Source organism: Panthera pardus, unplaced genomic scaffold (genome assembly GCF_024362965.1).
Source record: "Panthera pardus isolate Hobbes unplaced genomic scaffold, ASM2436296v1 HiC_scaffold_20, whole genome shotgun sequence".
Lineage (NCBI taxonomy): Eukaryota > Metazoa > Chordata > Mammalia > Carnivora > Felidae > Panthera > Panthera pardus.
Genome location: NW_026526766.1, coordinates 92,954,005 through 92,967,437, shown reverse-complemented (window position 1 = coordinate 92,967,437; position 13,433 = coordinate 92,954,005). Strand labels below are relative to the sequence as shown.

Below are 13,433 nucleotides of genomic sequence, written 5' to 3'. Positions count from 1 at the left end.
CCCACGAGGCCACCTGGGGACAGGTTTTCGTAGGGCGCCAGGCCCCGCCCCTCCGAGAGGGCTGAGCCGCCGCGAGAGGGGGAGGGGGAGGAGAAAGGGGTCCGCTCGGGGCTCCGCCCGCCACCCGCGAGGCCCGGAGGAGGCCGAGTCGGGACCCCGCCCCCAGGCTAGTACCCGTGTCTCGGCGCACCCCCGGCCCCTCCCCGCACGGCGGCGGGAGCGCGCGGGGCGGGGCGGGGCCCTCGGCGGAAAAAATCAAACCGGGCTGGCGGCCTCTTAGCCAATCCGGGAGCAGACGGGCCAGCTTCGGCCAATGGCTGCCGCGAATGCTAATGAGCGCTGACGCCACGGGAAGGGTCCATTCAAAAAGTCGCAGCTATTGTCGCGCCGGGTTGCGCGCGCCGGCCGGGCCCCGCCGTCGGGCCCCGGGGGGACGGAGCGCGGACGCCGCGGGGACCGAGCCCGGGACGGAGCCCGGCGGCGGCAGCCCATGGCCGGAGCCGCGATGGCCGAGCCGGGCCACGGGCCGCCCGCCGCGCCCGCGCCCGGCACTGAGGGGCTGCCGCGCGCCTTCCTGCAGAGCCTGCGCACGCTGTTCGACATCCTGGACGACCGGCGGCGCGGCTGCGTGCACCTGCGCGAGATCGAGTCCCGCTGGCAGGGCGCCGACGCGCGCGAGCTGCCCCGCGGCGTGCTCGAGGGCCTGCGCCAGGTGGCCCCGGCCAGCGGCTACCTGACCTTCGAGCGCTTCGTGGCCGGCCTGCGCACCTCGCTGCTGAGCGCCGACGGCGGCCCGCGGGGCCAGGCGCGCGCCCCGGCCCGGGGAGGCTGCCCGGCGCGGCCCGGGGGCCAGCCGCCGCCGCCGCCGCGCCTGGTGTTCGCGCCGGCCGACGAGCCGCGGACGGTCCTGGAGAGGAAGCCCCTGCCCCTGGGCGCGCGGCCCCCGCCAGCCGTCCCCGGCGGCGCGGCCCGGAGCCTAGAGAAGCTGTGCGGACCCGCAGAGGCAGCGCCCGGTCCCGCGGAGCCCGAGCGGCCCCAGGGCGCGGCGCTGGAGCGGAGCCCGAGCGCGGACGCTGGTGAGTGCGGGGCGGCCCCCAGCCCCGCCTCGTAGCCGCCCCCCGCCGAACCCCCGCGACCGGCGCCTCAGGCCAGAGCCGCAGAGGCGCTGCGGCGCTTCTCCTACCGCGGGGGCCGGTAAGCGCCTGGAGGGAAAGCGGCCTCCTGGGTTCCCGGTGTGCTCAGGGGCCAGCCCCTCCCCCTCCACAGCGGGAGGCTATCGTAGGGCCCGGGGGCTGGTGGAGGACGCCGCCAACTCCACCAGGAAGCCGCTGTACAGGCCTGAGCTGAGCACTGAGGACCCCTGCCCCACACCTGGGGACACTTAGACCCTCAGTCGTATCCGTGGTAACTGCCTAGGCAGAGTTTTCCTCTAGTGCAGAGGAGAGAGGGGCCCAGGCTGGGCGGGGCCCTCGCTGCCTTTTTGGGTTCTCAGTCCGGCAGCTCCGCTCAGACGGCTGGCCTTGCTGCCTCCACCACTGAGGCCAGGGTCCGCCGAGGTGGCCCCGAAGGACCTGGCCTGGTTGCCAGGAAGAACGAGGCGGTGGGTGAGTCTCCAGCCCAATCTTCAAGCCTGCAGGGGCGACACCAGGGAGAGACCCAGGCGCAGCCACTGTGGATGGACGGCGGGCTGCTTGCCTAGCTTCCGGTCCAGTTGGCAGTGCTGGGAGATGGCTGAATGGCTCCCCTGTGCGCCCCTCCCCCCCAGTGTCTTCCCTGGAAATAGCACCTGCATTATGGCTGGGGGCAGGGTCCAGACCCCTCAGCCCATTCAGCCTGCACCTGTGCACCACCTGGTGCAGGCCTTCCGCCCCCCCCCCCCAACCCCATGGCCGCTGCCAGCCCTTTCTATGCCTTCACTGCTCTGCCAGCTTCATTGGACCTCCACCCCAGCCTTGCCCATGTCCCCCAGCCCCATGACTGGTGCTTGGAGCCACAGTGGCTCCTGGCCTCCTTGGTGCAGCCGTCCAGAAGCCCACCCCAGGCTGGGGGCTCCCCCTGCTCCTCACTGCCCAGCCACTCTGTCCCTGTGGTGTGGGCAGGCAGGGGGCACTTCTGAGTGCAGGGCTAGTGCCGTCCCTGTGGCTGCATGTAGTTGAAAATCAGCCATGGGACTGGGGTTTGGAGGCCTCAGACCTGCAGTCCTGCTCTGTCCTGGTGCCTGACACCACAGAGCAGCTTTAGTCTCAGGCCAGGCTCTCACTGTCCCCTTTTCCAGGCAGGGACCCAGACGAGAGGCATGGCATGTTTTGGCACTCCAAGCCCCCCCAGATTTCCAGGAAGAGAAAGCCCTCCTACTCCCAGAGCCCCCCGCTCCAGAGATCCAGGGGCCCCTTCCCTATCCCCTGCTGGAGCTCAGTGCACCCAGGCCTGCCCTGGCCCCCGTGGTGCAAGCCGCTAGCTCAGGCCCAGATGGGGACAGACAGGGCTGCGTCCGCCTGCTGGTCCCTCTGAACATCCAGCGTGCTGTCATCTGGGAATCTGGGAGCTGCCCCCACACCGAGCCCGGGGGTTCTGAGGTTCCATGCTCTCTAGCCTCCCTCTGCTGTATCTTCTGTGCCAGCCATGCAACATGGGCAGGTTGGGACGTGAACTCTGGGCTGGCTCGGAGCCTGTCTGCCAGGGCCGGCTGGAGGCCTGCAGAGACCTGGTGCCAGCCCCGTGGACGTGTTCCCTCCTTGCACCACCGCCCCCAGTGCAGGGGGCAGAGCCTGTGAGGCTGAGCCTGGTGTGGGGGAATAGGGCCCGGGAGCCAGGAGGGTGACCTTCTCCACACCCGCACCCTACTCTGCCTCGCGGGTTGCCCGGCACGCGCTCCCCATCCCCCGGGGAAGGCAGCTGGCCCCGATGGCTTTTCAGCCCCAAGCACACTCAGCTGCACACACTTCACCCGCACGGACTCCCGTCACCCCTGAAGGCCCCGGCAGACCAGGAGGGAGAAGCAGGGCCGGCCAGAGGCCTGCTCCCTCCCCCTGTACTTAGCAGCCCATGAGCCCCTGCAGTGTACTCGAAGCACCCTGGGCAGCGGGAGTGCTGAGAAGAACCGGGTAAAGCCCCTGCCCCAGGGCGCTCGTGCTGGGACATGTGTGTGGGCGCGCACGTTTGTGTTGTGTGTACAGACATGCAGCCTCAGCGGTCACACGGCCCTTACCAAGGGAGGGGTGAGGGGAGCTGGTGGGGATGGGGTGGGGAGCCAGCCGCCAGCCAGGCACAGAGGCAAGGTGTGTGCTGCGCTGGGCCGTTGCCCATGCCCCCCAGGATGGGTTGAGATGGGGAGGGCCCGTGCAGAGGCTCTGAGTTGCCCATGACCCCAGAGAGACGTAGGCCTGGACACCCAGCTGTGCACCGCCAGGCTTGGGGTGGGGGACGTTGAGCTTCACTAGGCAGGCCTGGAAGTGACCCAGGTCCTTGCCCCTCTGCGGCAGGTGCAGTGGCCTGCAGGGCCCGGGAGCTAGGCATGGGCGATGCCCATCGGGCCCCCCGTGCCCGAGGGGAACGTCGGAGGCACACCATCACCAACGGCGTGGACTGTGACCTGGTGAGTGAGGGCTCTGGGGGATTCTCCACCTTGCCTGGGATAGGACTTGGCCCCCACGCTTGGTCTCCTGGACCACCCCTCTGCCTGGGAGGTGGCAGTCAGGCCGGGGTTCTGGGGGACCTATGGCTGGAATGTGAGTTAATTACATACATCTGTCCCCGTGTCTGGGTTTGAATCCACTGGAGACGTGGCTCTAGACCACACGAAGAAGTCGTTTAGGGAGAAAGCAGCCTCCGTGCACCATGCAGTGGGCACGGCCCCTCCCCAGAACTGCCCCTGCACCAGCCGGCTTCACGAGGCTGTCCTTTGCCAAAACTGAGCCCGGCTCCCCCGCTGCGTGCTCGCCATTTGCTCCAAAGGAAGCTGCTGAGCTCGGGGGTGTCGCCTGCGTTCCTGTGGGGGAAGCCTGCGTGGAGGGGCTGGGAGAGGACAGCCCGCCCGCAGGGGGACAAACGGGGCGGTGCTTCCCAACACGGGCGCGTAGGACTCACGTACAGGCGCGTGCGCCGGCAGATCTGTGCTGGCGCCGCTGGCCTGCGCGGGGCGCGCGTCCGAGTTGCGGGGCGCGCGCGGTGCGTGTGTGTGTGTGTGTGTGTGTGTGTGTGTGTGTGTGTGTGTGTGTGTGTGCGCGCGCGCGCGCTGCGCGCGCGCCCCATTCACACGTGTGCGTTGGCGCACATGCAGCTGAAGCAGCTGAAGGAGCTGGAGCAGGAAAAGGAGGTGCTGCTCCAGGGTCTGGAGATGATGGCCCGGGGCCGCGACTGGTACCAGCAACAGCTGCAGCGCGTGCAGGAGCGCCAGCGCCACCTGGGCCGGAGCAGGGCCAGCACCGTGAGTAACGCCGCCCGGGACCGGGCTGTCCCCGTCCCCAGGCAGGGTGACCCCCCCTGCACCTGCAGGAACCACCCACCTAACCCCAGGCACCCCCAGGTAGGCACGGGATGCCCTATTCCGGGACACATCGGCCGTCCCTCCTCCCAGGGTGCTGGGACCCCCACCCCCGACACACACACACACACACACACACACACACACACACACACACACACACCGTGATGTCCCCCACCGGCAACACCCGTAGGCTCCCTCTCGGCTCAAGCAGTAATTTGGGGAGACAAGAGTGCCACCTGTGAGGGCTCTTCTCGAGGCACGGTGGCTGGTCCTGCTCTCTGACCTTCCCCTTTTCTGCTCTCCTCTCAGGACCTTGGGACTGAGGGGAACCCCCTCCCGCTGGGCCGGCTGCTGCCCAAGGTCCAGGAGGTAGCCCGGTGCCTGGGGGAACTGTTGGCCGCAGCCTGTGCTGGCAGGGTGAGTGCGCCCCCCCCAGACCACCCAGCGCCCACCTAGGGCCCGTGCCCATCTTGGTGCCACCCCTCACCCTTGTCCTGGAGGCTAGGCCTGCCTGACTGTGCCCTCCCGTAGGCTCTGCCCTCATTGTCCTCGGGGGCCCCGTGCCCAGCCCTGGCCCCCACCTCACCGTCAGCCCCAGGCTGGCAGCAGCAGACCATCCTCATGCTGAAAGAGCAGAACCGGCTCCTCACGCAGGTGAGGTGCGGGGAGGGGTGCAGGGTGGGGGCTGGAGGCCCGGGGTGCCCTGACCGACCTCCCGCCCGTCCAGGAGGTGACCGACAAGAGTGAGCGCATCACGCAGCTGGAGCAGGAGAAATCTGCCCTCATCAAGCAGCTGTTTGAGGCGCGCGCCCTCGGCCAGCAGGATGCTGGGCCCTTGGACTCCACCTTCATCTAGCCGGCCAGGGGCGCGGGCGCGGGCGCGGGGCTCTTAGGACCTGGCCCGGCAGTCAGCCTGGGCAGGTGCCTCCTTGAGCCCCACTTAGGCTAAAGATCACCTGACTGGCCTGGACACGGGTTTCTTCCTCTCTTCCAGTCGGGGCTCCCCCAGAGCGCCCCCCCCCCCCCCAGCCCAGGTGGGGCCAGCAGGCAGGCTGTGCCCCGGAATGCCTTGTGGCTCCAGATACGGACTCGGTCCCGGCCTGGGGGGCTAAACCGGGGCGGGACTTCATTGTGCTGTCACAGCCTGAAGCTGTTCCAGCGGCTGTCAGTGGTCAGCGGGGGACGACTCCTCGTGTTTCCCAGGTCTCCGGCAGCCCTGGGCAGCCCGGCTTTGTGGCAGGCCTGTCCTCTCTGACCCGGGGTCTCGGGAAAAGATAGTGGTTTCCCCTGGGCTGCACTTCCGACCACAGCCAGCAGAGGGGCCTCACACACAGTAGCCAAGAGCTGCCTCGGAGCCGCCGCTGGGGGTTTCCTCCCGGGTCTGAGTCAGGGTCCCCGAGGGGGGCTGGAACACCTGGGGGCCTAACGGGTGATTGGGCGCAGGAGCCCCAGGTCTAGGGGCTGGCTGTCCTTCAGCCGGGAGCACGTGGAGGAGAAAAGGGGTGGTTTCTAGTAGTGGGGTCTGCCTGTGTCTGGTTTTGGGGGAGAGTGATCAGAGTTCATGCCCGGGCCGAGGCTGGCCTGCTTGCCCCTCCTCACAGATCCCAGACCCTAAAACAACTCGGGTCAGCTGTCACTCCTCCTTGCCAAAACTAGGCCCCACGGAGCAACCTGTGACCCAGGCTCAGGGCCTTGGGCCCGCCAGACACCCCAGCCAGGGCAGGACGTGGTCACCAGGGTTGCTCTGGTGTGCTCCTGTCCCGGGGAGGGCCCTGTCCCCAGGAGTGATGTCCGCATGGGCCTCCCGGATGTGCCCCAGGGTTCCTCATCGGCCAAGCGCCCCCACCAGGACCTACCCCACATGATTCGGGGCTGGACAGTCAGCTCCCACCTCCGGTCTTTGCAAATGCTCCTCTGTCTCCTGGAACACCCTCCCCCTGCTTCACCGGGCTTGCTCCTACCCAGCCCTCCAGGATGGAGTGAAGGACTGCCCAGAGGCCGGAACAGTGAAGGTGGCAGCCTCTGGGGGGGTGGGCTCGGCAGCGGTGACCTCTGGGGCGTCCGCCACGCCCGGGGGTTCTGCGTTCCCTGTGCTGCCTTCACGTGACTCGGGGGGCAGGAGGTGGCGCGGCGTCCGCCCCAGGCGTCTTCTACTGGGAGACCTTCCACAGAGCGTGCCCCTCCAGCTGAGGGAGATGTGGAGTCGGCAGGCAACTCGGATAGAAACCCCTCGTCCTTAGGGCTCGGTGTGGGGTGAACAAACGTGTCCTCTCTGCAGTCTGAAGTCAGGGTACCTGTGGGGCGCTAGAGGCCTCAGGGGAGAATTTTAAGCGGTCCTAGTCTGCTGGCAGAAGCCAAACCCTGCTCGGCAAAGCGCCGGTGACATTTGGGGCCAAGTAAGTGTTGACGGGGGAGGGGCTGTCCCCTCCTGTGTGACGCTGACCGCCCCGACTGCTGTCCACGCACTCGGTTCTGACAACCAAAATATCTCAAGACGTGCCAAGGCGTGGTGGCGGCAGAGACGCTGTCCCTGCTTGAGGATCCTGTCCCAGAGGAGACCATAACTTCACTTGGTCTTAAGGGGTTCACGGAGGTCAAGTTCCAAGGAAAATGAGCATCTCCAAGTTAGATTTTTTTGCAAACACTGTGAGGAGCGTCCACGACGAGCCAGCAGAAACCACCGATTCTGCAGACGGTCAGACAGTGGAGCGATCAGAGAATATAAGATAATTTTTATTCGTCTAAAGAAAGAAATAAAAAGGATTCTTGAAAATATGAACAAGAAAGAGTCCTCATACTTTCTTATTCTGTGAAAGTATAGTCTATAAAGGTGAGCAGTAAAGCCTAAAAAAAGAAATAAAAATTGAAATTTAAAACTCAAGTGGACTAAACTTGAGATGAAAATGCTAGTGAAAAACGAGCTTAGGAAATGATCCAGAACGCAGCCCAGAGACTCAGACCGGAAGCACAAATGAGAGGGGGCGTCCTGGAGGGCAGAGGGAGAGGGTCACCCATCTGGTTGCGTTTCCTAAGAGAGGACGAGGAAGGAGGCACGTATATGAAGATATACTAGCTTAAAGTTTCCCAGAGTTGTCTGAAAACCTCAATCCTCAGGTCCAGAAATCCCAACAACTGCCAGCCAGGCTGATGGGAAGAAACGCACATTTCCTCTTACAGGATCACGAAGGAGCCGAGACGAAACCAGTGGCCTCCAGGGGAAGTGCCATCAGAGTTGGAGGGTGGCGGCTTTGATGGCCAAGACGTAGACTCGCTGCCCTCCAAGGCCAGACCCAGAGAAACTCAAGGATGAGGGCAAAATAAAAACACTTCAGGAATAGTTGAAAGTTTACCACCGATAGGACTTCACTAAAGGGCAATCTGGAGGAAGGACTTCAGAAAAAAGGCAGAAGTCAAGAAGGAACCCTAAATAAGGATGAGTTCTCTCCTGCCGCAGAACAAATTAGCTTCAAGCTCAGTGGTTTAAAGCAATAGTTATTGTCATTTTCTAAATGTTTGCTTAGCAGGAGAGGAGAAGGGGGGAGAGAGAGAGAGAAGCCCAAGCAGGCCCCGCACTGCCAGCGCACAGCCCGACGCGGGGCTTGAACTCACGATGAACCGTGAGATCGTGACCTGAGCTGAAACCACGAGTCGGACTCTTAACTGACGCCCCCAAATCTATAGTTCCTTTCTTGCCGTTTCTGTGGGTGAGGGGCTCAGGAGCAGTTGCACTGGCCAGTTCTGGCTTGGAGCCTTCTGGGCCGCCGTCTCCGACGGGCCCGCTTCCAAGAAGGCGCCCTCGTGGGCTGTTGGCGGCGCACCTCCGGGCTCGTCGCCTCCAGCGCCCTCACATCGCTGCAGCTGCACCGGAGCGGAGACCCAAGAGAAGCAACAGTGAGGGAGCCACGTGCCCGTGAGGACCTGGGCTCCGGAGTCCTGAGTCACACCCTCGCTTCACTTCACTTTGTTCGCTAGAAGCCCGTCCTCAGTCCGGTCCTTTCTCAAAGGGGCGGGAGGGGAATCAGGCACCACCTTTTCAAGGAAAGAGAATCAGATAATCTGTGCGCATTCGACAGTGCTTGAGTTGTTCGTAAGAAGGGACAAGACACCGCTCTAAATTTTATTTAGCGTGTCTTGAAATAACTGGGAGAGCCAGGGACGACACCTTCCCAAGAAGGGAGGCGCAGGCGGACAGGGTGAGAAGAGGAAACAAAAGTTCGATCTTTAAGAAAAAGCAAAAAACCCCAAAACACAATAAGGCGATAGAGCTACATCGGTAATTACAACATAGGTGGATGGATTAAACTCTAATTGTCAGATTGCACTTTTACGAACTCGGATAGCTGTTTTAAGAGACAGACCTAAAATATGGTGTAAAAAAAAAAAAGAAAAAAGAAAAGCTTGAGTGGTTGTGTTAATATAAAACAAAACATATTTTAAAGCAAAAGACATTGCTAGTGATGAAGAGAGTAACTAATGATAAAAAGCTTGGGGCACCTGGGTGGCTCAGTCGGTTGAGCGTCTGACTTTAGCTCAGGTCACGATCTCGCGGTCCGTGAGTTCGAGCCCCACGTCGGGCCCTGTGCCGACAGCTCAGAGCCCGGAGCCTGTTTCGGATTCTGTGTCGCCCTCTCTCTGACCCTCCCCCGTTCATGCTCTGTCTCTCTCTGTCTCAAAAAAATAAATACACGTTAAAAAATTAAAAATAATAAAAAGCTTAAATCACCAGGGAAATAGAACAATCCTACACTTACAGTCACTCAGTGACGGCTTCAAACCATGTGAACTACAAAAGATTCAGACATCTCATTCAAGATCTGCAGATGGCATGTAAGTACATAAGAAGATGTTCACTGCAAATAGCCATGAGACGCATGCAGATTAAAACAACTACAGTGAGGGCGTCTGGGTGGCTCAGTCGGTCGGGCGTCTGACTTTGTCTCAGGTCACGATCACGAGGTCCGGGAGTTCGAGCCCCGCGTCGGGCTCTGTGCTGACAGCTCGGAGCCCGGAGCCTGCTTCGGATTCTGTGTCTCCCTCTCTCTGCCCCTCCCCTGCTCATGCTTCGTCTTGCTGTCTCTCTCTCCTAAACATTAAACAATAAAGTAAGAAAACAACTACAGTGAGCTGAGCTGTTACACCCCAATCAGAATAGCTCAAACGAAAACTAGTGATAACACCATATGCTGGTGAAGACGTGGAGAAATAATCGCTCGTATGTTATTGGTGGGAGTGCCAAGTGACATAGCCGCTCCGGAAGAGACTTTGGTAGTTCCTTTAAAAACTAAAATTAACATGCGGCACCTGGCTGGCTCAGTGGGTTGAGTGTCTGACTCTTGATTTCAGCTCAGGTCGTGATCCCAGGGCTGTGAAGTTCAGCGTTGGGCTCTGTGCTGAGCACAGAGCCTGCTTGGGATTGTCTCTGTCTCCCTCACCATCTGCCTCTCCCCCACTCATGCTTCCTCTCTCATTTTCAAATAATAATAATAATATAGAATACCATATACGATGGTTTGTTAATTTTATGTGTCCACTTGGCTGGGGTATGATGCCCACCCGTTGGTCAAACACCTATTTACATGTGGCTGTGAAGGTATGCATTAGATATGTTTAGGATTTACATAAAGCAGATCGCCCTGCATAATGTGGGTGGGCCACATCTAATCAGTTTAAGGCCTTCGACCCCGCAAAGAGGAAAAGATTCTGCATCTGGAGACGCTCTTTGGACTCAAGACTGCAACACTGACCCTCCCTTGAGTCTCCAGCCAGCTACCCTGCCCTGCAGACTTCACACTTGCCAGCGATTGCTTTCTTGGGCATTTATCCCAGGACAGCGAAGACGTTTTCATGCAGGAACATGTGTCCATAACAGCCTTACTGGTAATAGCCCCAAACTAGAAACTACACAAAAGTGTCTTTCTCTAGGTGATTAACCGAACAGAGTAGATTCACCCACACCCTGGAATACGATTCAGCCATAAAAGGAAGGAGCCATCGCTGCGCTCAACCATGTGGGTGAACTTCAAGGAAGTTGCTGAGTGGTAAAAGCCAATCTCAGAAGGAGAGGTTGTACATGATCCGTTTACACAACAGTTGTGAAGTAACACAATTACAAAGGCTGAGAACTCATGTGGGTGTGGCTAGAAAGGGGTAGCACGGGAGCGTCTCGTGAAGGTCGGTTGAGTTTCTTGGTTGGTGGTACACACGGCTGCGAGTGTGATAAGACTACAGAGAGCCACACGTGTGCACACGCACAGACACGTAAGTGCATGTAAAGCGGGGGGGACATGGGGGCGCCTGGGTGGCTCAGGTGGTAAGTGTCCCGCTTCCAGCTCAGGTCATGATCTCACGGCTCATGTGTTCAAGCCCCACATTGGGCTTGGTGCTGATGGTGCACAGCCTGCTTGGGATTCTCTCTCTCTCCCTCTCTCTCTGCCCCTTCTGCACATTCTCTCTCAAAATGAATAAATGAATCTTTTAAGAAAAACCCAAAACACAAATAAATGAAATGCCCATCTAGGGCACCGGGGAAAAGGTATAAAGGATTTCTGTGCACATCTGGACCAAATTCTTCTATTAGTTCAAGCTATACATGTGTATATGTCAAGACTTGTCAGAGCAGTAAAAAAAAGAATTGATGAACCTACCACCGCAGTTGGAAACTTAATATACATCCCTAATAATTGGTAGGCTGTGGTAGTTTTGCACGCTACTAATAATTTGATGTCATGGGCAGAATTAGATTAACGCAGTAGTCAGTCTTACTAACTGGAGGGCACACATTCTTTTCAGGCACACGTGGAACCGGTGTGACTATTTACGACCACCTGCTGGGGAAAAAGCCAGTCCGACAAATGTCGGAATGTATTTGAAGATGGCTCTCAGACAGACCACGCGCTCTAATCGGGATGCAGGGAAGTTCCAAGTCGACACCAAAAAGGGAACCAGAAAAAGCCCAGACTTCTGGATATTGAAATACACACACCTAAACAGCTCATGTGTCAGATAAGAAAGTACAATGAAAGTGGAAAAAATTGGGGCGCCTGGGTGGCTCAGTCGGTGAAGCGGCCGACTTCGGCTCAGGTCTCGATCTCGCGGTCCGCGAGTTCGAGCCCCGCGTCGGGCTCTGGGCTGATGGCTCGGAGCCCGGAGCCTGCTTCCGATTCTGTGTCTCCCTCTCTCTCTGCCCCTCCCCCGTTCATGCTGTGTCTCTCTCTGTCTCAAAAATAAATAAACGTTAAAAAAAAATTAAAAAAAAAAGAAAGTGGAAAAAATTGACCTAAATGGAAGCGAAAAGAATACAGCAGCCAACACAGACAAGAGGGAGATGTGTCCAGACACTTAGATACTTACATCAGGAGAGAATTATACTTAATTTTTAGTGAACATTTACTACATACTTGCTACTTTTCTTGATACTGGGGAACAGACAACCGAAACAGACACAAAAATTCCGCTCACATAATACGCTCAAGGTGGAGTGAAAGAGACGGGAGTACAAATCAGTGAAACAGAAAACAGGCCTCAGAGAGAACATCGCTGAAGGGGAATGCGTGGCTGAGAAGACAGACACCTGGCCAGAGGAGTGATCCCGGGCGGACATAAATGCTAGAAACAACATGACCTGTGCGGCAGGAATTAGGCAGATACTAACAGCTCATGCCTGTCCGCTTAAAGTGGATACGTTGCAGGAAAAACTCCCGGCCTACATGCTCCTACAGGCAAGTTCTCAAGGAACAGATAATGCAAATGCGATGTAACTTTTTCCGGAGGTTTGCGATGCTGATATAACCCTGATGGTCAAACCGACGAGGGACTTCACAGGAAAGGACAAGTACAGTCTAACTCACTGTTAATCTTCAGAATAGAACTGTCACAGGGCGGGCGGGGGGTGGGGGAGGGGGTGGGCTTAGCTGGTGGAGCATTTCGGCTCAGGTCATGGTCCCAGGGTTTCTGGGATCAAACCCCGCATTGGGCTCTGTGCTGAGCGTGGAGCCTGCCTGAGATTCTCTCGCTCTGCTGCTCACGAGCTCGCTCTCCAAAAAAAAAAAAAAAAAAAAAAAAAAAAAAAAAGGAATAAAAGTGTGAGTTATTTTGCGAACCACGGGAAAGCCACAGGCACATCCAACGGGAAGGAGAGGATGTTGTGTTATGGAGACGCTGGAAGCTGGGAGGCGTTTTTCTGAACCCACGTCCACTGGACAGAAGCAGGGGGTCGGTCGGGGTGACGGCCACTGCTGAGCGGCGGGGGGGGCGGGCTTCTTGCAGGAGAGGCGGCGCACCTGTCCCTGGCGGGGCGGGAACCGGGATTCTTTTCCCAAGGACACTCTTCCGTGGAGCCTGCGCTGGGGGCTCCTTCCCGACGGCGCAGCGCCCCCTTCTGGCTGCGTTAGCGAGGTTTCTCCAGGAATGTGCCCACGCAACGGGTGTTTACTTTCAGGGCCGCTTGTGGTTGAAATACCGACAGGGTTTTTCAAGGAACTTGGTAAGCTGGTTCGAGAGACTTCCGTGGAGGAGCTCAGGGCTCCAGCCAAAGAAGCAGGGAGAGGGGACTTTCCTCCCAGAGATCGAGACGCGCTAGCGCTCCCTGGCTGAATGCCCCGTGGTGTGGGCATAGGCTCGCGTCTGCAGACCCGCCGGGGGCCAGGCACGCCCCGCCCGTCAGGGCAGAAAGGCCAGCCCACGGGATACAAGGCCCGGGACGACCGGTTCCCCAGGCGGGAGAACGGGAATCGGAACCCCTTCCTCTCACCCTCCACAAAAAACACGTCCAGGTGGATCAGACTCACAATCAGCAGGACGCTAAAACCTTTCGATTTTTTCCCCGAAGTTAATTCACTTACTTTGAGAGAGGCAGAGACGGTGTGAGTGGGGGAGAGGCAGAGAAAGAGAATCCCAAGCAGGCTCTGCGCTGTCAGCATAGAGCCTGACGCGGGGCTGGGACCCATGA

General features: G+C 59.4%; 1 protein-coding gene across 1 annotated transcript; it reads left to right on the top strand.

The window, feature by feature from the left end:
- Nucleotides 1-363: 363 nt before the first annotated feature.
- On the top strand, nt 364-7,261 carry SAPCD2 (suppressor APC domain containing 2). Its single transcript, XM_053908586.1, has 6 exons — nt 364-1,076; nt 3,483-3,595; nt 4,280-4,426; nt 4,796-4,903; nt 5,018-5,140; nt 5,214-7,261. The coding sequence occupies exons 1-6, from the start codon at nt 491-493 to the stop codon at nt 5,340-5,342; spliced, it is 1,206 nt and encodes a 401-aa protein (XP_053764561.1). The 5' UTR covers nt 364-490; the 3' UTR covers nt 5,343-7,261.
- The last annotated feature ends 6,172 nt before the right edge of the window (nt 7,262-13,433 follow it).

Bases quoted from the DNA above. Each gene is read 5' to 3' on its own strand.
- SAPCD2 (XM_053908586.1), top strand. From the start codon at position 491: ATGGCCGGAGCCGCGATGGCCGAGCCGGGCCACGGGCCGCCCGCCGCG. The intron at 1,077-3,482 runs GTGAGTGCGGGG...CCTCTGCGGCAG, and splicing joins GAGCCCGAGCGCGGACGCTG to GTGCAGTGGCCTGCAGGGCC. The intron at 4,904-5,017 runs GTGAGTGCGCCC...GCCCTCCCGTAG, and splicing joins CCGCAGCCTGTGCTGGCAGG to GCTCTGCCCTCATTGTCCTC.